Source organism: Kryptolebias marmoratus, linkage group LG2, assembly GCF_001649575.2.
Source record: "Kryptolebias marmoratus isolate JLee-2015 linkage group LG2, ASM164957v2, whole genome shotgun sequence".
NCBI classification, from domain to species: Eukaryota; Metazoa; Chordata; class Actinopteri; order Cyprinodontiformes; family Rivulidae; genus Kryptolebias; species Kryptolebias marmoratus.
The window spans coordinates 21,757,345-21,784,053 of NC_051431.1; the positions used below are offsets into that span (position 1 = coordinate 21,757,345).

At 43.4% G+C, this 26,709-nt stretch overlaps 2 protein-coding genes across 5 annotated transcripts; one reads left to right on the plus strand and one right to left on the minus strand.

The window, feature by feature from the left end:
- The first annotated feature begins 1,428 nt into the window (after nucleotides 1–1,428).
- Nucleotides 1,429–16,661, plus strand: gucy2f (guanylate cyclase 2F, retinal). The gene is made up of 19 exons (XM_017419979.3): nucleotides 1,429–2,132; nucleotides 2,625–3,428; nucleotides 4,824–5,125; nucleotides 6,818–7,172; nucleotides 7,270–7,354; nucleotides 7,766–7,862; nucleotides 8,180–8,305; nucleotides 9,354–9,434; nucleotides 9,523–9,699; nucleotides 9,832–9,988; nucleotides 10,183–10,332; nucleotides 10,839–10,987; nucleotides 11,084–11,247; nucleotides 11,330–11,522; nucleotides 11,737–11,911; nucleotides 14,079–14,177; nucleotides 14,280–14,374; nucleotides 14,469–14,554; nucleotides 15,759–16,661. Exons 2-19 carry the CDS (start codon nucleotides 2,699–2,701, stop codon nucleotides 15,835–15,837), a joined length of 3,300 nt encoding a protein of 1,099 aa, XP_017275468.1. The 5' UTR covers nucleotides 1,429–2,132; nucleotides 2,625–2,698; the 3' UTR covers nucleotides 15,838–16,661.
- Nucleotides 16,662–19,248: 2,587 nt separating this feature from the next.
- serpinh1b (serpin peptidase inhibitor, clade H (heat shock protein 47), member 1b) lies at nucleotides 19,249–22,756 on the minus strand. 4 transcript variants are annotated; one of them, XM_017419991.3, is made up of 8 exons: nucleotides 22,601–22,721; nucleotides 22,164–22,195; nucleotides 21,440–21,589; nucleotides 21,157–21,349; nucleotides 20,806–21,076; nucleotides 20,624–20,722; nucleotides 20,282–20,514; nucleotides 19,249–20,189 (listed from the first exon to the last, which is right to left on the minus strand). In XM_017419991.3, exons 3-8 carry the CDS (start codon nucleotides 21,556–21,558, stop codon nucleotides 19,887–19,889), a joined length of 1,218 nt encoding a protein of 405 aa, XP_017275480.1. In that variant the 5' UTR covers nucleotides 21,559–21,589; nucleotides 22,164–22,195; nucleotides 22,601–22,721; the 3' UTR covers nucleotides 19,249–19,886. The 4 variants fall into 4 exon arrangements, with proteins under 4 accessions (XP_017275480.1, XP_017275481.1, XP_017275479.1 ...); XM_017419992.3 differs by lacking the exon at nucleotides 22,164–22,195 and having other exon boundaries at nucleotides 22,601–22,756; XM_017419990.3 differs by lacking the exon at nucleotides 22,601–22,721 and having other exon boundaries at nucleotides 22,164–22,594.
- Between the last annotated feature and the right edge of the window lie 3,953 nt (nucleotides 22,757–26,709).

Sequence of the window (26,709 nt, forward strand, 5' to 3'; positions counted from 1 at the left end):
AAAATACCTCATGAACCACTGGACAAATTTTTATGAAACTTTCTGGAAACAATTACTGGGTGGACATCTTCAGCTGATAAACTTTAGGAGACAACCCAATTCAAGATGGCCGTCACAGCCAATTGAACTTAAAAACCACAAATACGGCTATAGCTCAGTCAAGCTCACAGATATTGAGCTAAAGTTTGGTGTGGTAGTAGCTGAGAATCATCCCCTACATTTATTCCAAGCACAATATATATATATATATATATATATATATATATATGTGTCAGTAAAATATCTCATAAACCACCGGACTTGATTGAAACGGACCTCCAGGAAAGCAATAATATAATAATAATTAATTAATTGGAGTCAGCCCAATTCAAGATGGCCGCCACAGCTGATCAGCTTTCGCTAACACTAAGGCGGCTGTACCTGAGGGGATTTTACACGCGTCGGGCTCCAGTTTTGTCGTGGTAGTAGCTGAGCGTCATCCTCAGCATGTTCTCTGAGCGCTAACAGAGGTCTTGAGATCCTGCAAAACCTAATTTCCGAGGTCTGGGCCGAAGAGCACGAACCCGTCACGAGGTCGTCTTATTCTGAAGGCAGACGGCACGCCTTGCTCCGAGGCCTGCCGGCGCCTCGAGCTGACGGGCCGATCCGCGCGACGTGCCAGACGTGCCGCCCAGGGCAGCACTGCGCTCCCTGCTCGCCGTGTGGACATTGAGCTGTGTCATCATTTCTGTCCTCTATTCCTGGACCGCGGGACATTGTTGTCAGAGTGTTACGTTTAAGAGGCTCTTCAGCTTAGGGTGGGATATGGGTCAGCGAAGGTGGATTCGCTTTCCCGTGTGCACACGAAAAAACCTGGCCCATTCTGCAAAACAAAACAAAACAAAACAAAACAAAAAAAAATAGCTCCAGTGTTTTATTCACTGCTTTATCCTTAGAGAGCGTTCCGGTGGGAGTTGGAAGGGTTTTCTTTTTGGTTTTGGTTGCACAGCTGTGACTTAATGTTCTCAATCACCCTTCATTATTACTTTCTGATTAGCTTAGCTTTTATTCTATCACGGTATTTTCACTGCGCGATCCCACTTCTTCCTAGGGCACCATCAACCATTTGGTACCCGAATCAACAGTTTGTTGATGTGGTGATAAAACTGGATTGGCTTCGCTCAGGCCGGAGCGAGCTCGGAAGATCCTGAAAGACTGACGCATGTGAAATGCAGCAAAGCTCGTGGGACGAACGGGGACGCCCCTTTGTTATCTCTAATTACTTCTTCTCCTGCAGGAATCAAATTCATTTAATCTGTGTGTGTGTGTGTTCTGTGGGCCAATTAAATCAGGGTGCAGTGTGGCCGAGGTGTGTCTCCATGGCAAGAGCGTCAGAAAATGTTCGGCAACTCCGTGTACACCGAGAAGGCCCCGCTGTGACAGCATTTCTGAACAAATCGCAATCATATTTCGACAAGGACAAAACCTACGCCGTTCACCTGCCAGGGGGCGAACGGCGTGCGAGAGAACAAAAGCTTTGAGCGTAGACTGCTGTCAATCCTCTTACATGGCGCTTCAGTGAGAATGGATTAGTGACTGACACCTACGTTTGGGCCCCCGGGTCACTTTGGGAGGATTTGCCTGAATGGGCCTGTGGCTGACACCCGCCTCCCAAAACTCGTAACGCACGAGTTTTCTGATTATTTTTTTATTCTCATTATTATTTTAAATTAAAATGAGGATCCAGGGTTGATCAGTCATTCTGGATATTTTTTTTTACCCTTTTCGCCATAGTTGGAATATGTGACATCGTTTGTCTTCTCGCGTACAAATTGATTTTTTTTTATATGTTGGTCTCTCCTGAGACATGTTGCTTGTGATCCCCACCTGTTTGCGGACACCAACGGGAGCCTTCAGGGACGCCGACTGGAAAGCGTAAATAGCTCTCCAGGGTGCGCCCGCCTGTCACTTACAGCCCATAATCCGAGCACCATGAACGGGCTGCGTTTTCAGCAGAGCCACACCGAGGTGGACAGGTGAGGTTCGGGGGATGGCCAGCTGACAAATCTCTGTGAAGACTGAAAAAAAACAAAAAAAAAAAACTGGTTGTCTCATTGGATCCTGGAGCTGTCCTGGTGTCAAACAAAGACATGGTAGGTGTCCTTCTTATTTTCATGACTCAGGATATTTGAGATAAATCATATAATGACAAGTCTGACAGAAGAGATAAAATATCCAGTAATAAATCTGATCAAAGATACAACGATTTATGAGATAAATTATATGATTTCTGATAATAAATTAAACTGATAAATTTAATAAATGACATAAAACAATGAAGGAAAGTGAAATTGATTCCATGTCTGGTAAATATGGTATTAAATGACAAATGATATGGTATATATGAGCATAATTATGGTATTTAATAAATCGTACAACAATGTATGATAAAAGATATTATAATAAATAAGATAAATGATATGACCCATCAAAAGAATGATAGTGTTATCTGATAAGTGGTATAATAATAAACCAAATACATGATAAATGGACAGAACAGAGGATAATATATCAGATAAATAACATGAGATCTGGAAATGATACAGTAATATGTGATAATTTAGATTTTTTTGCTTCTTTCGCAGGTGTTAGTGGTGTCCATGCAAGCTAAATAACAGTGAATAAACGTGTTCACTGCCTCGGAGACGCTGGAAGGACAATGCAACATATTTGTACCAATGGTTGGAAGTCCAACCATTCGTGTGTGCCTGGAATAAAAAGCAGGCAGAGCTTGCAGACGCTGCCCTTCTGTAACTTCCTGTTATGGGTTTTTCTGGGCGTGCTCACCTTTCCCTGCTGCGTCCACTGTCTAATATTCAAAGTGGGCGTCCTGGGGCCCTGGAGCTGCGACCCGTTTTACTACAAGGCCCTTCCTACTGTGGCGGCCAGGCTCGCTGTGAGCAGGATAAATAGGGACCCCAGTCTGGACCTGGGTCTGACGATGGACTTCATCATCCTCCAGGAGCCCTGCGAGACCTCCAAAGCCCTCACGGCTTTCATTTTTAATGACAAGTCAGCAAACGCGTTCATTGGCTCGGCCAACCCAGGATACTGCATCGCCGCTTCCCTGCTGGCGAAGAACTGGGACAAGGCGCTGTTCTCCTACAGCTGCGTCAGCTACGAGCTGGACCGGACCGTCGGGTACCCGACGTTCGCCCGGACGTCGCCGTTTCCCGTCGACGTGCTCTTCACCATGTTCAAGCACTACAGGTGGGCGAGCTCGGCGGTCGTCTCGTCCAACGAAGACATCTGGATCGACACGGCCGGGAGAGTGGCCGGGGCCCTGAGGAGGAAGGGCCTCCCCGTCCCCCTCGTCACCGCCATGGGGCTGAATGAAACCGAGGTGGAGAGCACGCTGAGGAAGATCCAAAACGCAGGACCCGTGAGAGGTCAGTGGAGGGGGGGGAGGTCCCAACGTCAAACCATCAAGCATCCACGCCTGCTCCACCAGAGTGTCCCTCCAGCCCACCTATCAGGAAAGCTTTTTTCCCCCCATTCCTCATATATTTATCTCTGAAGCTAAAGGAAAAAGACGAGCTTCTGAGAGCTGATTGGAAATAAGAGGAAGATGTAAAAAAAAGTAGCAAGTTATTTCTTCAAGGATTTGCAGGAGTAACATTCAACAAAAGTGGACTTGAACCCAGCGTCAAGTACTGAGCCCTTACGTGGTCAGCACCTTAAAGGAAGAGTCTGAAGAGTCAGGACATTTCGTCCAAGGGATCAAATAAAATCCCACGTATTCAGCTAGCTTTTCCAACAACACCAATCGAAAACTTTCACAGCAGTCCATGTGAAAGCTTTTTTTCTACACCCTTACACTGCGGCTAATGTCACATTATGCATCGATTTATAAGGTTATTTGCAAGCACACACCCTAGTGGCAGCAGATATGAGCTTCAGCGCTGGAAAATTGTAATGTGAAATTACTGGAAATGTAGAGGTTTGTAAAACGCGCAGCTAGGATTTTTTTTTTTTAAGACTGGAGTTGTTTGAAGAGAGCAGTAATCTTTTTTTGGTCTTGACCTATTTCACATTAGCCATTAGCTGACAAATTTGGTCAGAATTAATTAAATGAAAAGAACTAGATTAGATAAAACTTTATTGTCCCCGAGGGGCAATTTGCTTTGCAGACAGCAGATAAATACATTATACGAAAAAACCTCCAAACATTTCAATAGTAATACACCACAACATCCATATAACACATGGTACAATCATATACCACCACAGTTTGTCTGAGTTTATCTCAAATTATTAACAAGGTCGACACTAACGGGGATAAATGACCATTTGTACCTTTCCCTGTTACATTTAATCACCATATATCTACGAGCAGTAGGCAGCAACCAATAATGGAGATGAAGAGGCTGATTTGGATCAGCAAGCATAGCTTAGACTCCATTTCCTTAAACTTAGATCCTTCAAAAAGCTGTCTACAACAGGCAAGATGTTAATTGTTCACAAGCTTTCCACTGAACCCCACTTCAAAATGTGCAAAATATTCATTTAGAGTGCAAAGCTCACAAAGAAGTCTCTGTATTGAATGAAGCGACTGACACACCTGATCCGATGCTTAAATCACCTCTTCATGTTCTGCAGAAGCCTGTTAATCATCCATTGATTCAAATCAGGTGTGCTGGAGCAGAGAAACAAGTAAAACATGCAGGATGGTGGCCCTCGAGGAACAGGATTGGCCACCCCTGCTCTATAGATTGTGAATCCTAATAAGGGAGCGCAGCACCTGCTGCAAATCATCAGCATTTTTTTTATTTTGTCTTTTTCAGTGATCATAATGTGCATGCACTCCGTCCTGTTTGGAGGCGAACCGCAGGCCACTTTTCTCACAAAAGCCCACAAGATGGGCATGACCTCTGGGAGGTACGTGTTCGTGAGCTACGACACGCTGCAGTACAGCGCGCCCTACACCAACGTCTCCTACTCCCCCCTGCAAAACGACAGCGTCCTGAGGGAGGCCTACGATGCCGTGCTTACCATCACCGTGGCCTCGGAGCCGCAGTCCTTCAGCGAGGCGTTCGCCGCTGCCCAGAGGAGCGGGGAGGTGACGCTGCCGGTGCAGGCAGAGCAGGTGGGGAGTGCTTCTCGCGCCCTATGTGAGACCTAGACGGCGTGTGAAAGCGACAATGGAGGAAATGACCAGGTTTTAAAGCAGAGGGTAATTAGGGGAAGTGGGCACAGGTGAGTGATTACAAACTAGGAGCAGGTGGAGATGGGCGTGGCAAGAAGACAAGCGATAAACAGAGGAGAAGTGAATAATGACAGGAGCACAAGAAGCAGGAACAATCCAAAGACAAAACATGAATACTATAACCCCAAACACCAAAGAAACCTCAAAAAATAACCAAAAACAAAACCCAAATCCTGACAGTCCCGCTTGTTGTCTGTCGCAGCCGTCCTTTCTGATGGCATTCAGAAATCCATTTCTTATTTGGCTTGGTTTGGTCTTTTTGTTTTTTATACAACGAGGAATACTCTGGAAACAGAATCTTAATTTTGTCCGTTTTTTTTAATGTTCCCTCCTTTTCTCCCGTGTCTGGTTTACTGGTTCAGGAAGCAGTTTGATTCTTGTTCAAACTGAGCAGCAATGCGTTTATGCTTTGGTGCAGAGAAACAACAGTTTTTCCACCTAATCTTATGTGAGATAGACAAACAGAGGTAATCTGTATTTGTTCTGAAGGAAATAGGGTGGTAGCTCATACTATTAGACCAAACTGTACTCAGCTACAGTTGGGGATTTGGTAAACGAACCACTAAGCTGGATTTAGACAAATTCTGCAAAGAATGCAAATTGAAGATCATTGAGTTTCTTTTTGGGGGAAGAATGAATTTCTTAATGAAAGACTTCAGGGCCAGCTATAGTACCAACATGCACAACTAATAATGGATTTAACTGAATGTTTTCCGAATCCAAAAGGGGAAAACATGCTTTTGCAGTAACGATAACTGATATTATGCAATTTAATAGATAACAGTATATCAAAATATAGCATAAAATAATCCGAGTCTGACTACTGGACTGAGTGGTGAATTGGATTTGAACTGGAACTGTTTGCTTTTGGTAACGGTGCTCCAGTGACTGAATTGAATTAGACGCAGCAAGAGAAGTGTAAAAATTCAGTTATAGTAGCACCCGCCTTATAAAGAACACTTTAGTCCCTTTGGTAGCACCTGTTTTGGCTCCACATCACTTTGTGTTGTCTTCACTTTATGCTTTTGTGCCCACATGTCCTACAGGCGTCACCATATAATCCCACATACTTCCCATTGCATATCCGTTCATCTATTCTCCTATGCAGTAATCCGAGCCCACATTCCAACTTATTATCTGACCTTAAAATAAATGCTGTTTGCTATAATCTTTGGTTCTCAACTCACTTTACCTTTATTTCTAATTATTTTTAAAATTTATTGCCCTCAGACAGAAATCTCCGCCAAGGGGGTTGTGTTTTCGCAAGTGTTGGTTAATTTGTTTGTCTGTTTGCAAGATTACTTAAAAAACTATTGAACGGATTTTGATGAAACGTTCAGGAAATGTTGGGGTAGAAACCATTGAAAGCTACATCAAAATCTATTTATTAGTTTTTAAGGAATCTTGTGAACAGGCAAACAAAGCGAGCACCCAACCCTACACTCACAGAGCGCAAACGTTTTCCAAATACATAAGGTATTTAAAAAAATAGTCCGATCCGGAACGTGGTCTACTGATGACCATTGATGTTCCGTTTTGTACCCCTGGTAAGAGTTGCACTGTGACCTGCAGGTTAACCCGCTGTTTGGGACCATCTACAACAGCATATACCTGCTGGCCAAGGCAATCCACAACGGCAGGAAAGCAGGACTGCAGCTGTCGGGCTCCAACCTGGCCTCCTCCACAAAGAACACAACCTTCGACGGCTTCAACCAGAAGGTCCAGGTGGACACAAGTGGGGAAGTGAAGACCAGCTACGTCATCCTGGACTCCGACAGCAAGGGAAGTCGGCTTTATCCGGCCTATGTAGTGGACCTGAAGTCGGGCATGCTTCGTTTTGCAGGGAGGTCCATTCATTTTCCAGGGGGATCCCCTCCAACGGCTGACTCCCGCTGTTGGTTTGATGAGAATGCCATCTGCACAGGAGGTAGGAGGCTATTGGGCTTTAATTTGAATGTGTTTTTTTTTTTTTTATTTAAGGTCCTACCTTTCATTTTTCTCATTCTCAATGTTCTTATCCTCAGGTGTGGAGGTGACATACATCATCATAGTTTTGGCTGTCATTCTCAGTCTGGGTGTTGGAGGGCTCATCATAAGTTTTTACATCAGGTACAGCCTTCAAAGATGGTGGTTATCTTGTTTTTGGGTTCGACCATAAGGTTTTATCTTTTTATTTCTATCTTTAGAAATCATGACTGATGTACAACACCTTTTTATTATTTCTGACCAATGTTTAGTTCTCATTTACCAAAAATATGACATAACTGCATGACCTAATTAAGCTGTTATTATTTAACAACACATAACAGAAAGTGCATTCTTTAAAAAGAATAAATTGTAGGCTGCTTCATCTTCATCTCTCTACTTGGTAACCTGTTAAGTACGCACAGGCAGATTGATGATTTCTGAAATATTGCAATTATCAGCCGAAGAAATTGGTCGGCCTAATAAATTGGTCAACCTATACCTGTTCTCACTGCTTGACCTGCTTTCCTTACTTTTTCTGTGTCTCGCTGACAGGAGGAGACTTCAACAGATCCAGCTGATCAAAGGGCCCAATCGGATCCTTCTGACTTTAGAGGATCTCACCTTTATCAACCTTCAGCTCAGCAAAAAGGCGAGCTGCAGCCACTTACCAACATAACCTTCACCTTAAGCTAATGAGTGTTCACAGAATGAGTTCTTGCTAAAATCAGTAAATGCCTTATTACAGCTATTTGTACTATTATTATCTAGATATTACTTGTTATTAAGATATAGGTCCAGTTCATACTACAGTTGGCATGAACTATCTGTTACGAAAGCATTATTTTTGAACTTGTATTCGTTAAACATTACAAATTAAAGATTCTGCTGCATCGAAATTGTGGTTCACAAATGAAACGTTGCTTCTCGTTTTCAATAAAATCTCTTGTATTGTTCTGCCTCTCCCAGAAAATCACTTTAGAGGACCTGAGCGGGTCCAGGAGCATTCTGGATGACAAATCTGCGGACCACTCCCATTCTGTCAACAGCGTGCAGACAGCAACGTACGAGAATTCAAACGTTGCCGTGTATGAGGTCGGTACCACTGTCAGTTCAGGGAGGAGGTGAAAAACAATGAAAAAGCTTTTTTTTGTGTGTGAGTTAACAGTTGGGATGGGCATTTTTAAGTGAAAACACTCTTCATATTTGTTAGAGCAGGTTAATATCGCACAGCAAGTGTCAGCGAAACAATGACTTGTGTAAAAGCAGAGAAAGCATCTGAACAAGAACTAATCTCAGCTGCTGTGTATGATTTAGGAGCAGTGCCTGTTTCATATTTTGCTTAAAGAAAATGATTTGGGGACTTACAGTGAATTAAAGTTTACTCACAGCTGAAAAAAGGCAGCTAAAAAAAAAAAACCCTTCATTTTCACCGGTCCAATGGGTCAACTTCTGGGAGTATATGAGGTATATGGGTTGTTTCAAACTTGCTAAGTCCATACTGACGAATTGTTTTTGACTTGACAAATAAATCTGTGGCAAACGGGAGTTGCTGGAGATCGTATGCTAGAGAATCTGATACATAAAGAGGCAGTGTGGGTATTTTCTTACAGCACATCAGGAAAACACAAGGCAGATAAGCTAAACTAAGAGATGCAATTGATAGGAAAATCAGAGTTATTGAGCAAATAGAACTATAGATTATTTTTAATATGTAGGCTAAATTAAACAAATGTAGGCTTTTTATTGATTAATCATTTACAACTGAAACACATTAGATAATTTTTGTTGACAACGCCCAACTTGTTACAGACCTTTAAATCGGTCATGGTTGGATGAAATTCAGTTGTTTAAATTTCTCATTTTACTTCCTTAAAACAGCACCATTTCAGAAAACTGGTTTAATAACTTAGCATTACAGATGGGGCCTCAGAGTCATCTGGCTTATCTTTTTATCTCTCTGTGATGGTGGTTCACATGGCCAGAGGCACTAATGGATTTGCAGTTTCAGTTTGTTAGACTTTACAATAATAGTTCATGACCCTAACTTTAGAAGTCAATGCTAATTCAAATGCTTTGTTAAGGTACTAGTTTAGGATTTGCACATCTGTATCCTCACAATATGCCTGTCTCCACGTCTCAGGGTGACTGGGTTTGGCTGAAGAAGTTTGAGGAGGGCCAGTTCAAGGAGGTGAAGCAAAGCACCACCAGGATTTTTACAAAGGTCGACCACCGTGTCATTGCGCCTGCGTTCGTCTGACAGGAGTCGATAACAATGGCCGTCTTACCTGGGTTTTTCCTCCTCCTTTTAGATGAAGGATCTCAGAAATGAGAACGTCAACCCCTTCCTGGGCTTTTTCTTGGAGTGCTCCATGTTTGCGGTGGTGACAGAGCACTGCTCCCGGGGCAGCCTGCAGGACCTGCTCAGGAACGAGGACGTTAAATTAGACTGGATGTTCAAGTCCTCACTTTTACTTGATCTCATCAAGGTAAACCCTAATGGTGTGCTTTCCGTGATGAGAAAAACAATCCTTTAGAACCTGGCACATCATTTCACCCTTTTTATTCGTCTCTGATCGTCGTCGCAAAATAAACAAAGCGGCTTTTAAACGTGTTTTCAGGGGATGAAATACCTTCACCACAGGGAGTTCCCCCACGGCAGACTTAAATCTCGAAACTGTGTGGTGGACGGGCGCTTTGTTCTCAAGATTACAGACCACGGCTTCAATGAGCTGCTGGAGACTCAGAAAGCTCCCTTCGAGGAGCCCCCGCCAGAAGGTGCCTTTGTCTTCGAAAATATATTTTTTAAAAAGTGACTCAAAGCAACTCACCGACATTTGAATGTGTTTCCGGGTTTTCAGTCCAAGCAGTTTCAAAAAATCTGCCGATTGGTTATTAGTTTAACTTAATAGTGAATCACTACTGAAACAGATTATTACAGTAACAAGATAATCCACCTTTTTTTTTCTCAGATCTTTTCTGGACGGCTCCCGAGTTCCTGAGGGACCTGCCAAATCACCGTAAAGGAACATACAAGGGAGACGTTTATAGTTTTGCTATCATCCTTCAGGAGGTGGTGGTGAGAGGACCACCGTACTGCATGTTGGGTTTACCACCTGAAGGTGTGTATTCATCACAGAGGAAAAGGCAACCCAACTCTTGTAAAGCTTGTAAACTGATGCAAATACTTCAATAAGACGAGAGAGATATTTGCATCACTTTGGTTTTTGTTGGAATGTCTTCTTTTTTTTCGCTGAATGTGAGGATTTGCACCTCATGGGAATGAACACACGATTTCTAAACTTTGAGTCAGGTGATCAACCTGTTACCAGTCACAGCGGATAAAAAACAGGATAAGATTGTGGCAAATGAATGAATGACTCTATAGCCAAGCAAAGCAAAATCTCTGATTTTTGATGTAACAATTTTGAACGTTTTGTTAACGCGTCCGTGTGCCGTGTCCGCAGTCTTGTCAACATGACCCCAGCCTAACTGGGGAATCATTCATTTCAGATTTTGCTTTTTTTCATTTTGCGCAGACTTTTAAAAAGGGTTCTGACAGAATATTGGTGCATAGTGTAGTTTGAAATGGGTTTATTTTGTCCCTTCTTCTTCATTCTGCTCTCAGAAATCATCCGTAAGGTGAAAAAGCCTCCCCCGATGTGCCGGCCCACGGTGGCCCCCGATCAGGCTCCGCTGGAATGCATCCAGTTAATGAAGCAGTGCTGGAGCGAGCTGCCTGACCGCAGACCGGCCTTTGAGGAGATCTTTGACCGGGTACATTACCGTACACACGCTTCGGCTGCTGCCTTCCCAATCAGATAAACCGATCAAATATGTCTGATTAAAAGCATTTGATTGTCTCTCTAACAGTTCAAGATAATCAACAAGGGTAAGAAGACCAATATTATCGACTCCATGCTGAGGATGCTGGAGCAGTACAGCTCAAACCTGGAAGATCTGATCCGGGAGAGAACAGAGGAGCTGGAGGTGGAAAAGCAGAGAACAGAAAAGCTGCTTTCTGAAATGCTTCCGCCGTGAGTCAACACGGAAAAAACACACCGGAACTGCAGCTTGCTGTTTAAGGTTTATTGCAACAATTCTTTATTTGCCGTCCAGTTCTGTTGCCGAGGCCCTAAAGACCGGAGCCACAGTGGAACCAGAGTATTTTGATCAGGTGACGATCTACTTCAGTGACATTGTGGGATTCACCACCATCTCCTCGCTGAGTGATCCCATCGAAGTGGTGGACCTGCTCAACGACCTCTACACGCTGTTTGACGCTGTGCTCAGTAACCATGATGTCTACAAGGTCAGAAATACACAAATATTAGCAAAAACAAACCCCCATCTTTTTGGAAGTCCTTAAAGCATCTCTTCTGTGTTTGATCAGTAATTACAACTTCAGGCTGTTATATTTGTGAGTCATGTTGTCTAACAGCCTTTCTCTAAAGCGCATACGCAAAGCTGCTCAGGCACACCCACTTGTACGCCCAGGACTGAACAAACATGCTGACTTCTTTCAGGTGGAGACGATCGGTGACGCTTACATGGTGGCATCTGGCCTCCCTAAGAGAAACGGCAACAAACATGCAGCGGAGATCGCCAACATGTCGCTGAACATCCTCAGCTCAGTGGGCTCCTTCCACATGCGGCACATGCCGGAGGTGCCCGTCAGGATACGGATAGGAATTCACTCAGGTGGGCCGGCATGGAAGCACGAGTCCGAACCATCCTGGGTTCGTTATCCAACCCGTGTTTTACAGCCGGCGAACTGAAGCTGAGGGTGGGGGTTCAGAATTACAGATATGAAACAGATTGTGGAGAAAAAAAAAACATTACGTTTTGTCGCTTTATAAGTATTTGACTATAGGAGTGCAAAGCAAAAACAGCGATAACTGTTTGTTACTCAGAGTTTAGGAGCTTTTCTGAGCCCTTATTACCTCCACTAAGGAGGTTGTTTTTTCTGTGGTGGTGGTTAGCAAGATTACTTTAAAAATAGTGAACAGATTTTGATGAAAGTTTCAGGAAATCTTGGGATTGTCCCAAAAGACGATTGATTAAATGCTGGGGATGGTCACCGGGTCAAAGGTCAAGGTGATCCCTTTGGTCAAACCTTGTCTATGCTCCAGCAGGTGACCCCAGTGGAAGGAAGCAGCTGCACATTCTGGTTGTTCTCAATTCAGTGTAAGAATACCTGTTCAGACGTTAAACCATCTTTGGAAGGGGTGAGCGGGATCTCTGACTGTAAAGAGGGTTTTTTTCCTCTTGCTGTTCTCTTTAAAAAACAGTTTAAATAAACGATAATTAGACTCTCAGTTATCCTTACCACAGACTCTTCCTGATGAACACAACTAGTCAAATCCTAGTTTTGTGCTGAACTTGTTAAGTTAGTCTTACCTAAAATACTTGGGTACATCTTTGGCACAAGCAGTGGAGTGTATGAAGGGCAGCAATGAAAGAAATAGTGCTGATGTTTTGAAAAATATTTTCTAGAGGAAGGTTATGAACAATTAACATCATACCTGTTGTAGATGGCTCTTTGAATGACCTCAATTTGGAGAAACAGAATTGAATTTTGACTGGATGATGGACAGCTAGCCCAAGTGTGAATAAGACCAAAGTGGTTTGCTGCCATCTTGAAACAGCTCCACATTCAGAAATGCAAAATGTTTTATAACCCTTCATGGTTCATGTTTGTAACTGAGAAGTGGTTGTCAAACTTTTTCCCCGCCAAAATAAAGGTCAAACAAAAATATAGTATAAAAATTGTCCCATCAGTTTCACATCATTGAACGATTATTCTGGCAGAAACATGATATTACTGCTGGAAGTGCCCCAGGTTACATCAAAAGTGCTACAGCTGTAGTTGTTGCTGCTGCTGCTATTTGTAGTGGAAAAAATGAATTAAAAGCCTAACATTTCATGAAGGAATGCATGTCACCCGCTGCCTATCATGCTTTGTTTAAAAGGCAGCAAACAGACCTTGAAATAAACACATTGCAAGCAACCTAACGCAGAGTATGTGTCACAGATGACTCTCAGCTACGACCACATCAAACCACTGCTCAGTATTTGTAAAACTGGCTGAGGTGTTGTGTGTTGGCTTTAGTTGGTTAAGTGTGGTAGGTGTCTTGATTGGGGATGACCAAAGGTTATTCAGTTCTGAAGGTACATCCATAGATTACTTTCTAGGAGTTTCAATAAAATGTGTCAGTGGTTCATGGGATATTTTGCTAACACAACAGACAAGTGCTCAAATGCACACACACACAGACAAAACGTAAAAACATTATTGCCTGCTTTTCACCTTTTGATGGCAGGCAATGGGAAATGTAAGGAAAACTTTGCAACGACGTCAAGGTTTTAAAGTAGCGTTCCCATGAGCAGTTAGAAAATTGTTGAGATTAAAGTTGTTTCAAAACACCAGCAATCCACTTTGGTCTTAGTACCACTCAGACTAGCCATTAGCTCATCAATCCAGTCAGAGTTAAACTCTGTTTCCCCAAACTGAAGTCGTTCCAAGATCAATCCACAACAGGTAAGGTGTTGAATGTTCACAACCTTTCCACAGAACCCCACTTTCAAAGACCTGAATGATTGCTTTAAAGCAGGGGTGTTTTAGGTTTTTCTGCTCCAACACACTTGATTCAATTGGTTTAATTACCTCCTCACCAAATCATCAAGTTCTCCAGGAGCATGGCACCAAGTCATCCATTTAAACCAGGTGTTTTAAAGCAAGAACACATCTAAAACATGCAGGAGAGCGGCCCCTGAGGAACAGAGTTTGAGTTTAAAAGCCTACACAAATGAGCACCACGCATTCCTTCACACCAGTCATCAGCTGTCGTTCGCTGTGTCTGTCCAGGGCCCTGTGTCGCTGGGGTTGTAGGTCTGACCATGCCTCGGTACTGCCTTTTTGGGGACACCGTTAACACTGCCTCTCGTATGGAATCCACTGGGCTGCGTGAGTTCCCCCTTTACACACTACAGCTCTGTTTCACTTTAATGCGCCGAGCTACGCTTTTGTGTTGGCTCGAAGTCTTCAAATGCTCTCTTCTCATCTCAGCTTATAGAATCCATGTCAACAATAGCACTGTGAGTATCCTCCGCTCTCTTAACGACGGCTACAAGATAGAAGTCAGAGGCAAGACGGAGCTGAAGGTAACAGCCCCGAGGAAACGTTGCCGGTTCACAGAAGCCTTGACTTTGTCGCTTTGAGACTGGATTGGACCGAGTGTTTGCTCTGTGCTTGCAGGGTAAAGGTATCGAGGAGACGTACTGGCTCGTGGGGAAAACCAACTTCACAAAACCTTTGCCAAAACCACCAGAAATAAGACCAGGGTAAGAGCTGAAACATTACACTCTTTGCACGTTCCCATCCCTTTGATGAAACTAATGAGCAAACATTCAGCCACACTCGTGGAACTTTAACTTTTGGAGTTTTGTCAGATGGCTTTAAATTAAACTAGAACATCTATAGAACCCAAAATTCCAACAATCATCAGCTTTTTTTTCTATAAGGCCCAACAACAATTCAGGAAAATTTAGTTCTGTAATACTTCAAGCTGACTAAAATGCTGACGGTTTATGCATAAGAAGTGTAAAAAAACAAGATAAAAACACGGTAAAGCCATTGTCAGATATTCATTAGGGTTGCCATGGTAACTAAGCTTTTTTTTTTAAGAGAAAAATCGAAGTCAGTGAGAGTGTGGGTGTGAACTCTGTGCCTTCTCTGCACACTGGGTGGAGAAAGACAAAACTCCCTATGTTTTGATGAGTAAACTAAAGTTTGTGGGGATGAGAAGAGTTTGTTTGCAAGGATTTTGGAAAGTTTAGGCAGCTCAAAGGTTAGGTCACGACATGATCAGCCTCCGAGTTCAACATCTTGTGGTAAAATTTCCAATAATCATAAAACATAAAGTGCAACTGTGTAGAAAGTGTAAAAAAAAAAAGTTTCAGTTGAGACACGTAAAGTCCAACTTTCTGTGACCCCAATTAACAGAAATGAACTTTCCCGTACCGTTCGATATGTCAAAGAACATTGCATTACTCGTGTCTAAGTGCTGCGAGCTGCTGCTTGTTTCAGGACTTAAATGTGAACTGTTACTTTAGGGAAGACAATCACGGGCTCAGGCCAGAGGACGTAGCTGCCTACAGGAGAAAGAAAGCTGAGAAAAAGGCTTGACCCTCTCGGTCGAGACTCAGGAGGTATAGACCTGCATGCCGGCCGGTGTTGTGTTGTGTTGTGTTGTGTTGTGTTGAGACGGTTTCCCTGTGGCCTAAATGCATCCTCTGAGTTTCCTCTCATTGATTTCTGACTCTCACTGACTGATCATCCCATTAATCTTTGATCTGGCTGAAAAAAGCCCTTTTTGTTTGTTTACAGCATTCATTTCGTATTGTGGCTTGCAGGCACATCCTCCCTCCAATGAAACATCTTTATTTTGCTGTGTTTGTCGCAGCTTTTGTTGCGCTTCCATCATCTCATCTCCGCCTGGAAGTAAAATGATGTCTAAGATGCAACTTCGTGTTTTCTGTTAACCAGGGACAACTGGCAGGAGATGGTGACAGATGAGGTGAAGACTCTTTTCCGCAAGGCCAACAGGCAGGTGGACAAAAAATGAGCGAGCGACAGGAGGAAAAAGGGAATCCGTCCGAGGAGGAGCATCAGTCTGAGGAGGCTGCAGGGGAAAAGTGCTGGGAGGTGCAGACGGAGGACTGAGAGCAGCACCCAGCCTCTCTGTGTGGCTTAATGCAGACTCCTTTAAGAGGATTGTTCATCGACTGGCTAATCTTTCTGCAGCCAGCGCAGCAGAACAACACGGTGCTAATGTAATGAGAGAGGTCACATGACCTGCCTACCTGCCTGCTGGCGGAATCGAAGGGACGATGAACCCGCTTCTTAATGAAGGATGGACTCATTCAGCTCTCTCTAAACTCAGCGGCCACTGCGTGGCCAACAGGGCAACCTGAGGTTCACCCGCCCGCAGACTGACTGAACGCCTGTTTCATAGTGAAATGTTTTTATTCAGGTCGCGGTGTCCGTTTGTAGTTTAACTCCTTACTGCCGAGGCTGTTACTTAGCTGCTGTTCTACCATATTATCCACCCAAAGCTGGAGGTGAAAGCTGCTGATGCGTATACCTGTCTGAAAGAGAAAACAGGTGCTGCTTATTTTTGTCTCTCTTAGAGGAGAAAGTTACAAATTAGCCCATTAAGATGTTCTCTTTTTTTTTTTTCTTCTTTTGAGTCAATTAAATATCAAACATATCGACCCTGTCCACACTAGAGCAGATATTTAAAAAAAAAAAAAAAAAAGATTTACACTTCTCGTCCACATGCAAACAGATTAGTTTATTTTTATTGTTTTGCTGGGTCTGTGTAAACTTGAAACACAGAGATTTTAAGAAACGACGACAAAACAACAACAAAGTCGTTTTTGCTGTTTTCTTCTTCGTCTGCCTCATTGTGTCACGACTCCGCCAGCGTTAAACGTTGCTCATGTGTTGAAGCTGGTGATACCTCAGAGGAAACTGAAAACGCTGTAAAAAGAAAAAAAACAAAACAAAACAAAAGCTACGACACATGAACTGTGCAATCCTTCCGCTCCACACAAACTGTGAATCAAAGTCCAGCTCGGTTTGCCAATCTCCGTGCGAAAAGCAGTAAATATTATCAGTCTTCTTTATTTCTTAGTGATTATTTCACACAATTGTTTCACAACTGGTAGTGATTAGCAAAGATATTCAAGAGCTATCAGCACATAGAGACGCAGTGATTAGTTTTTTTGGAATAAATGGGCGATGTTGTGAACTTTATGCTTTCTTCTCACACATCTTTGTTCAGATGGTCTTTTTATTGTTGGAGGATGCTGTATTTCTTGTTTATTGGTAGTTTTTAGTGCCTCTGAATCAATATTTGAGCGCTGAGAAGGTCTTGGTGCTCCATTAAAACTTTCTCCAAGGCTGCGGTGACTCAACCCTACTGCTGTCCTTGGGTCAAAATGGCCGAAGGACAGCAGGAGGGTGAAACCTCAAGTGGGCTTTTGCTCACAAGAGAGCGTTCATGTGGCAAGGAAGGACGCATTTTGGACCGAATGTCTGTGTTTTCATGATGTCTGGTTCAAATTTTACGAAAACCCTTAGCTGTTGGACAAAGAAATGCCACGTTTGTTGATATTTTTTTGGTTCCAGCATGTTTACCAGCTCACATTTTGCAGACGTTTGCACCATACGCATAATTATAACCCACCAATGCAAAGTTACTCTTGAATACCTTCTCCACCGGTCACGGTCAGACGTTGGCAGGAAATAATCCTTAAGAAAAAAACAAGAGCGCTAATATTTACTGCCTTTCTCTAAACATCATGTTTCACAGCAGCAGCTGAGCTGAACGTGTAGGTGTCTCTGAATGACCTCTGACCTGGTCGTGCACCTTGCATGCATTGTTTTCACCAGGCTAAAATTGTCCTTTCTCTGTATTTCAATGTCTTTAATGTGGGCGTTCTCACCACCTAGTGGTGAGTCATGGTTATTACAGCATTCTTGTTAGAATTATGTGGACAAAAATATATATATAAATATATCTGAAGTAGTGCAGATGGGGCCTTGGATCTTTAGTTTTTTTTTTTACATGTGTTAATGTAAGACTCAAATAATCTCTTGAAGTCCTGAGCATATTTGACCTAACAATCACAAACAAGTGATTTCTTTTAGTTATTCTGAATGAAGCAGCACTGTTTCTTATTACCAGATAAAAATCTTCATGACTCCTCTTTCAAAACTAATTTATTTGTGCAAAGTAATGTGCAATATGGTTGCTTGTGTTTGCTTGGGCCAATACAAGCAGACCAGGCTTTTTCAGCAGCACTTCCCTGACTTCAGCTTTTATATTAACAATATAATTATACGTAGCTGTGGTCAGTGAATGAATGAAACATGTTTATCGTCAATAACGCACCTAATACAGACCTCACATCTTAAAACAAAAGCTTTATTTACAGTGATCCTAAACAAACTGATGAGAGGGAATGCCTCGGAAAACTAAGTCAAAGGAATCAACAAAAAGTAAAAAAAATAAAATAAAAAAATAGATGCTTTTTGGTAGAAAAATATGTGCTGTTAAAAGTCCTATGAATTGGTTCTCAGCATGTGAAAACATCTGCTTAACAACAAGTCAAACTTTAATACTTTTTTGGAAAAAGGAGGAAGTGAAACTAACTCGTTAAAACCCAAAATACTTACAGCTCGAGATCGAGTCTGAAAAACAACAACAAAGCTTGTCAGAAACACGTGCAGTTTGAATTTTACTTTATTTCATTAATGTTGTATGTTTCTGTTGTTATCATTGCAATGCAAAGTACAATGTTTATGTAAGCACATCATATAAATAAATTATTTATTTGTATCCTTGACCTCTCCCATGTCATTTTTTAAAACATTTTAGCAGCCACCAGGGGGTGCTGTACTTCTGTATGTGAAAATCTGCTACAGGGTCTCATTTATCAAAGAAAAGAAAACTGCATTAATCTATATAAAACAGGATTTTCTTATTGCTTTTTTTATTTTGCAGCTACGGCCTTTAAGTTGATTCCATAGTGGCATTTTAATGTTCAACCAATAATTCAACTGTTTAACAGAAACCTAACATACTGCTGCTACACGACTCTGTTATCAGACTTGTGTTTCAGCAGCAACCTTTTATTTGCTGTGTTTGAGATGCTTGCAACAAAAGTTTCCCGATCACCACGAGAACCCTGCGCTCCAGTTTTCCTCTCGTTGCGGGTGCCCAACGAAGGTCCTCCTGGCCGCGTTGTTCATGGAAGAAGTGCTTCGAAAAATCCCCATCATGTTAAACCTTCGCGGCCCAGGCCTGGAAGGCGTGTTTGACCTCCAGTCGGCTGGAAACTTTGTTGTCTCTGAATGTTGACACGTGCTCACATTCCTCTGTTCGACACTTGGAAAAGACGAGCCGCCGTGTTGGCGTGGTATTCAGGAAGGACTTTCAAAAATAGAACAACCACGCTGGACTCTTTTCTTTTATTTTATTGAGAAAAAAAAATTCACATACTATTGCATAATCACACAGTCCCAACAGCTGCTCTGTGAAAAAAAAACAACCCAAGAAAACAAAAAAAAAACACCTACAGCTAAACAATGACAAATCATGACTGGAAAGTGAGCATAAATTAGGCACCAGATGTTTGCCACCTTTTCACTGCAAGCTCAGCTCGAGCCGAGGAACAGTTCAGTGCAAAATGGAGGCAACAGTCAACGGAAGGAGAATCTGTAAAACAAGCTTGTGCCACGATCTTTTTTTTTTTTTCCTTTTCTTTAAACGTTAAAGATAATGCAAGAAAAACGCACGCGGGTTGTGGATGGGCCAACAGCGGCAAAACAGGATGTTGAATTTAAAAAAAACAAACACACCACACTTAATATAAGTATGTATGCCGACTGACGTTGGTTCACGGATTCGAAAATTTCAAATGTCTGTCGTGGATTGTTACCTTCGAAGTTTAGTGTACGCGCTCAGATATCCAGTCCACAGATTGTCTATTGGAATGTGCTCTTGAGGTAACAGTCACACCGATAAAAAAAACACCCAACTCACACGCACAGCTTCCTGCCATGGATTCACAAATATTAAAGCTAACCCGACACCGTTCTTTAACATTATAGCTCGTCGCGCATCTTGTCTCCTTTCGGTCGGACCACCCGGCCGATGTACAGGATGGAGTTGGTCTTGTTGTCCTTCACCAGGAAAATGAAAGGGTGGTCCACGTAGAAAAGCTTGGGGTTCCTCAGCTTCTCCGTGCCGAAGATGCTCGTGTCGAACGGATTGCCCTCCACGTCCAGCTCCAGGGCCGATGCGTGGAAGACGTTGGACAAATACAGGTCCTTCTTCCCGGAGATGTTGGACAGGTCAGCTTTGGACTTGTCCACAGCTTCAGTCAGGCCGAGCTCGGACAGATGTTTCTGGAAACAAACAAACAAAACAAAGATGGAATCCCTCTCTGTTTCCAGATTTGTAAATTCTCCATAATCAGTGTGCTTGTTGAATTATTTACCTGCAGGTTGTGGCTGACTTCCAGAGAGATTTTGGGAAGGGAGATGGCCACGGCTCTGTTCTCCATCTTGCTGAGCCAGGTGTCCACCTGCTTCCTGGTCAGCAGCTTCTCCAGGCGCTCCAGGGGCTCCAGGTGATACGGCATGATGAAAATCATGGAGGCCTGCTTCTGGCCCAGAGGCATGTTCAGCACGTAGAGCTTGTTATCTGTGTCGTCGAGGAAGTCGTAAAGACCTGCGGGGGAGAGACCAGACATCAGGTCGGAACATCTTGCACGCATTCTTGCTGCCACAAGCCGGGAAGACAAAATAAGATCTGAAGCCGAGATTCCAGAGAGGCTCACCTGTGCGGTGCATCATGGAAACCCCGACTGTGAAGGAGCGGCTCACCAGGAAACCTCGGGTGTCGACCATTTTGTCGTGGAACCTCTCGTCCCAGTGAGCTGTGGGGTTAAAAAAAAAAAGCAACCACACTCAGTCATGTGTTCCCCACGGGGCTTCAGATCAGAGTTTCATCTGTACTCACGCTTGAAGAACATGGCGTTGACGATCATGGCTCCGTCCGGGTTCTCCACGTCCTTGGTGATCTCGGGCAGCTTGCCACCTGTGGACTTGGCCGCCCACTCATTGATGGAGTTCACCGCGCTCCTCTTGTCCCGGAAGTTGATCTTGGAGTGGTCGTAGTTGTAGTGCTTCTTGCTGCTCTTCACAAACTCATCGGCGAAGGACACGGAGCTGGGGCCGTAGAGGCGGTTGTTGATCTTCCAGGTGGAGTTGCGGGTCTTGGCGTTGCTCACCTGCGAAAAAAGTGGGACACGCGTTACGAGGTTCCTGGCTTTACGAGCTGGTCCTCTTGTGCAGACGTTATGCGGTTTACCTCGGAGAGGAGCTCCGACAGGCCGGAGTGCAGGTGCTCGTCCTTGAGCTTGTCGGCACTGAGGACGGTTTTCACCTGAGTGGCGGTGGAGGCCTTACCACCGAGAGCCACCAGCCCCAGAGAAGAGGCAACGACGACGGGAGAGACCACAATGTTATCTGTGGCTTTGTCCTTTGCCATCGTTTGGTAGAGGCTGAAATCAAATCATAAGAGAGGAGCTTCACTCATGCATGCCCAGTCACGGATATCGTGCAGCACCGTCATACTGAAGCGTGCAACGGACCTGAAGGCCAGGTTGGCGCTCTTTTCAGCCAGCGTGCTGGCGTGGCTGCTCAGTTTCTTTTCCTCTGCAGAGGCCGTGAAGGCCAGTAGACAAAGAGCGACAAAGTTAGTCATCCACATCCTGTCTGTCTCCGAATGCAGCTGCAGCAGCCTGCAAGGAGAGAACAAGAAGAAACGGGCAGGGTTAACCATGAAAAAACCAAAGACTGAGACAATTGGTGGAACAGCCGCATCTATGTTGTGGAATTGTGCTTGTTTATTGAACTTTTATCTCTCAAAAGAGAAAATGTTGAGGGTTAAGAAGCCGTGGAGGCAGGGCGGCGCTGTCTCAGCCCACAGAGGAGCTCTGGAAAGCCTCCAGCCGTGATGGCTGCCACGTCAGCGGCTGAGAGCTGAAACTGAAGCTGACGAGCCTGAAATATGACACCTCTGACTCCTTTAGATAAACTCTAATTGTTAATAACTGTAAAAACAAACCCTCTAATGTCTTTTTTTGGAAGTGGCATAGATCAGAAATCTCTCTTTTTTTTCAATCAGTGCAGTCTCTGAGCCACAGAAGGTTGTATGCCTGCGGGCTGTGTCGAACTCAATCAGAAGGAGTTCAAACAAAGACATAAACTCATATCCCGAGGCTGGAAATAACCAGCTGCACTGGTATCCTGTTTGCGGAAATATGTCTGCTATGCATTTATGGTACAGCTTAAATTCATTTCACTTTTGGATACCTGGAGATGTTTTCATGTCTGCGATTTTCATTCTGAAAGACAAAAAGCGTATGTAGTAATCTGCACAGGGCAAGAGGTGAGAACATTTTTCAGCTTCTGATGGAGTCAAACTGCGTCTTCATGCATGCTCCCATCAGAATCATATTTTCTCTCTCTCTTTCTCAGCACTGCCGTAACAGAGCAGCACAGATTTTCCTAAACGCTGATCTGATCTTCACTTGCAAAACTGACATCAAACACAACTGATAGGCATAGCTTTGATACACAAGTTCAGCTGAAGAAGAGCACAAGCAGCAGGGTTTTAAAGGTGGTTAAAAAGGAGTGGGAGGAGAGGGAAATGAACCGCTGTGGACATTAAAGCACAAAGACAAAGCAGTCCATTCAGAGCCCCACATTCCTCCCTGAAAACAACAGCGAGTTGTTCTTTCGGTCCTCACCTGGCACAGATTCTCAGGGCTTCTCTTCTCGCTCGCGTCCGGTGGGTGGCATAACTGGGACGCTCTCTGCAAGCCCTATATATCCATGGAGGGAATTTTCCAGAAGATGGGAATGGGATATTCAAATAAGGACGTCTGTGTTTGCTCAGGAAGTTGGGAGCTGGGACGTCCCTCCCCACCTCTCTTGTAATTACAGGGGGGTGGAATGGAGGACGGTTAACTCCTCCAGGCTGGTCTGGGTTCAGTTTGAAAACTTTCCCACAAGCATGTAGAGACACAGACTCAGGGACGAGCTGATCTGTGGCCGTTTTGAGGCTCCTGGTGTACAGAAGGCCTGCTCTGATTTTTGCAGTGCTGACTCAATCTTCAGCTCTGGTTTCATCACTTATGAAAGACAAAGATTTAGCTGCTTTTTCTTGTGAAATGAAATACTTTTGCATACATTCACGTTGTGTGTTTGTTACTTGTTGCGTATTTGAGAAAACTAGCCTCGTCTATGGGACACACATGAAAGAACTCATTGGTTCCAAGTGTTTGCAGAATAAAAGCTTTCATTGTGTTTTCTTTCTCACCGCTGCGTAAATGAAAAAATTGCTTCACATTGTAAAAGTTTAGCTCAGAAACATTTGTGCCTCAGAGAAGCTGTGAGGACTCTCTTCCTGCCCCCACCCCCACAAGTGCCACGTGTCTCCAGCTCAGCTGCAGGGTGGATAAAGGATGGGGGGGTGTAATGATGGAGGAGCACAACCATAAATACTGATGTCTCCTGACCAGGAGACATAAATGTTGTTGTTTTTTTTTAATTTATTTTATGTTTAACACAAGAGTTTCCAATTCTACAGGATATTAAAATTGAATGCTGATCTTTGTATTATTTTATTACTGTTTTGTTTTTGTAAAAAAAAGAGATAGAGAGATAAGGGAGACAGCAGATAAAAGCCATGCAAAAAGAATGGACCATAACTTTTCATTCTGCATGTAGCCAGCCTGCCTTCTGTGCACCGTAAACTACTGATTTTAGCCAGCCTTTTCCAATATGTCTTTATTCTTCGAATCTTCTTCATTTACAGCTGCAAATCACCACACAATACCAGCTGAAGAGTGGTAGGCCTTTTTAGTGACACGTGGAGGGGAGGGTTCCAGAACATTCCTCAGAAAGTCAAAAGAAAAAAAGAAAAAAGAAAAAGCCCTCCACAGGCTGAAACTCTGCTGCATTTCTGCCGTGAGCTTGTGCCATAAGATCTAGATTAAAGCATGAGATCGAACAAATTAAACCACCTAAAAGTTAGTTACCCCCCGCCGTCTCGCCTCGTGATCACCCCCACCCCAACCGGGTGGGGGGATGTTTCTGTAAGGGTCCACAGTTTACGCTCAAATTCCTCAGTGTGTGCAGAGTGAGGGTAAAACCTGGGTCAAGAGTGTGCCATCAGACCGCTTAATGTCTTTTGAAAAGGTTAATCTGAGATACAAAAGAAGTGGCGATGAGGAAAGGAAGCTCAAGAGAAGGATATATATACATTTGTCTGTAGAATGACATAAAAAAAAGTTTGGATTTTTGCTTCATTAAGGCCGTTTTAATGCTTAGACACACGGTTTGACATTGAAACACCCTTAATACTATATTTGCCCCGTTTTCCTTCTGTTCCCATTTCCTCCTGCAGCTCGGGAAAAACCCAGACCAAAATACAGCTCAACTGGGAATAGTGAGCTAAAACTTTTAGTAGCAGTACATCGGACGACATAGGATAAATTGGCGAAAAATCTGAAAAATTCCCCCCATAGACAACAATAGGAGGTTAACAAAACGAGCAAGAAAACCCAGCTCTCTTTGGTGCTCTACAGCTCAAACATACCTCACAGTAGAAATCTAATTTAAAGTTTAAACAGGTCACAGAAAGTTGGACTTTACGTGACTGAACTGTCATTTTTGATATTTGTTTCGGCTTTTTCGCAATCACAGTTTAGGTTTTGTGATTTTGGAAAAAACTTTTACCACGGAATGTTCAACCCACACCGTTTGAGATGTCTAAATCTTTCCAGATTTTTGCAGACAAACTCTTTCCTCTAAACCTTACACTTCTTATAAAGTTTATACATCAAAACATAGGCCTTTTAGTCTTCGTACACACAGTGTGCTACTTCTTGCTATAGGACTTACGGTTTTAGCTCCAATCTCCCAGAGCGCAGAGCACGCACACCCAAAAACCTTGTTGACTTTGATTTTATCTGAGCTCAGAGTTTTCGCTTCAGTGCTACAAGTAAGGGGTCTTTTTAGATGTCATAAAACACAGTAGGAACATAAAATATGATGTGTGCGATGACAAGACTCTTCTTCCACTTACAGTCCAGGAACACTTTCAGTAGGACTTATAGTTTTTGCACAGTGACCTTTTCTTTAAGGCTTACTTTTTGCTCTGCTTTTCTGTCCATCTGTCAAGGAGTAGCAGACGCAGGTGAGTGGCTACCATGGTGACCATAATGAGCCACCGGCAGCAGCTTTAACAGTTTCTTTTTTTCTTACTTACATCAAAACATTGGCAATGTGCCTCACAGAAAAGGCTACTGTAGCAGGACTTAGAGGTCCTTTGCTAAAAGAGTTGTTCATTCAGGGTTTCTTTCAAATCAGACGGGGGTCGTCCCCTGGGGTCACCCGCTCACAGGACCTCCATTATGGCACTCAAATGCACAGCTGGTGCCTACGTGGCTGCGTGAGCGTAACAAAGTTCCTGCACCCTCTCTGATCCAAACTGCTGCAGCCGAAGCGCAAAGTTTTACCTACAAGGAGTGAGCGCGACATTAAATGATGTAACATTTCACCAGCTGAGAAGTTAAGGCACTTCCGAGGAGCACGTACGATGATGGTCGAGAGGAGCTGGGCACGTGTCAGGCCCGTTTTCACGAGCGGGGAGGAGCAACGTCTTACATAACTGCAGGAGAGAAATGCTATTTGATGCCCTGAAACATCTGGGCGTCACTGCTTCTAACCTCAGCAGAAGTGCAGAGAACATTCTTTTGCTTCTGCCTTGACTTGAACCGTTTCCAGCCAAATGCACGGACGTGACTGTGTGTCCTTAGCTCACAAAATAGAAACATTTCTGATTAAAAGCCTGGATTTCCATAAGGAATTCACATCGCCCGTCGTCTTTCATGCCAGACTTTCAAACCAAAATCCTCTTAGGCAGAAAAGTGACAGAGTTGTAGCCTTTTTGGTCAAACCTTGTAAATGATGATACGCACAATCTCATGCAAAACTTTGAGGTCTTGCAAGAGCTTAAAAGATATAACAGCTTCAAAGAGTTTTTGCAAGAGTTAGTGTTTAGAAAATGAGTTGAGAGTGACTTTCAGTTACTCCCACACAAAATTTGACCTCTATGTCTGCAAAATTGACTGACTTGTAGCCATTTTTGTATTGGCTACTATCGATTAACTGTGGTGGCTATCTTGAATTGGATTGACTCCAAAAGTTAACCAATTGTAGATGTACATCTAATGATTCCTTCCTAACAGTGTGATTAAAATCTGTTCTGTGGTTCATGAGATATTTTGCTAACAGACAGGGTTAAAATGAAACAGTTAATGCCGGGGGTTTAAAGCTAAAATGATTGTGCAATGTGTAGTGCTCAAAGTATGTGTTGGGGATGATGCTCAGCCACTACCACACCAAAGTTTGGCTCAATATCTGTAAAACTGACTGCCTCAGAGCCATTTTGGTGTTTCCCCTAAGTCAGCCATCTTGAAATCAGTCGACTCTAAAAGTTGATCACTTGTAGACGTACATCTGGTGATTGCTTTCTGAGAGTTTCACCAAAATCCGTCCTCTGGTTCATGAGATATTTTATCTAATGTGCACGCAAGCAAAGACATTTTCACCTCTCCCCACAGGCGTTGGGTGATAACAACGGTCCGGGTAATGCAGGCCGATATTGGTTTGAACAAAAAAATGAAAACTCTTCTTTTACGTTGGTGCATTGTGTTTGAGGTTCCTGCAGCGGACAGAAGCTTGGGAACAATCAGGACTTCTTTCCTGCCTGAACAAACAGGAGCTACCTTCCTTCCTCTTCACTCCTCCAGATGTGTTTGACTTCCTCCGTAGGATCTCTAAACTCTTT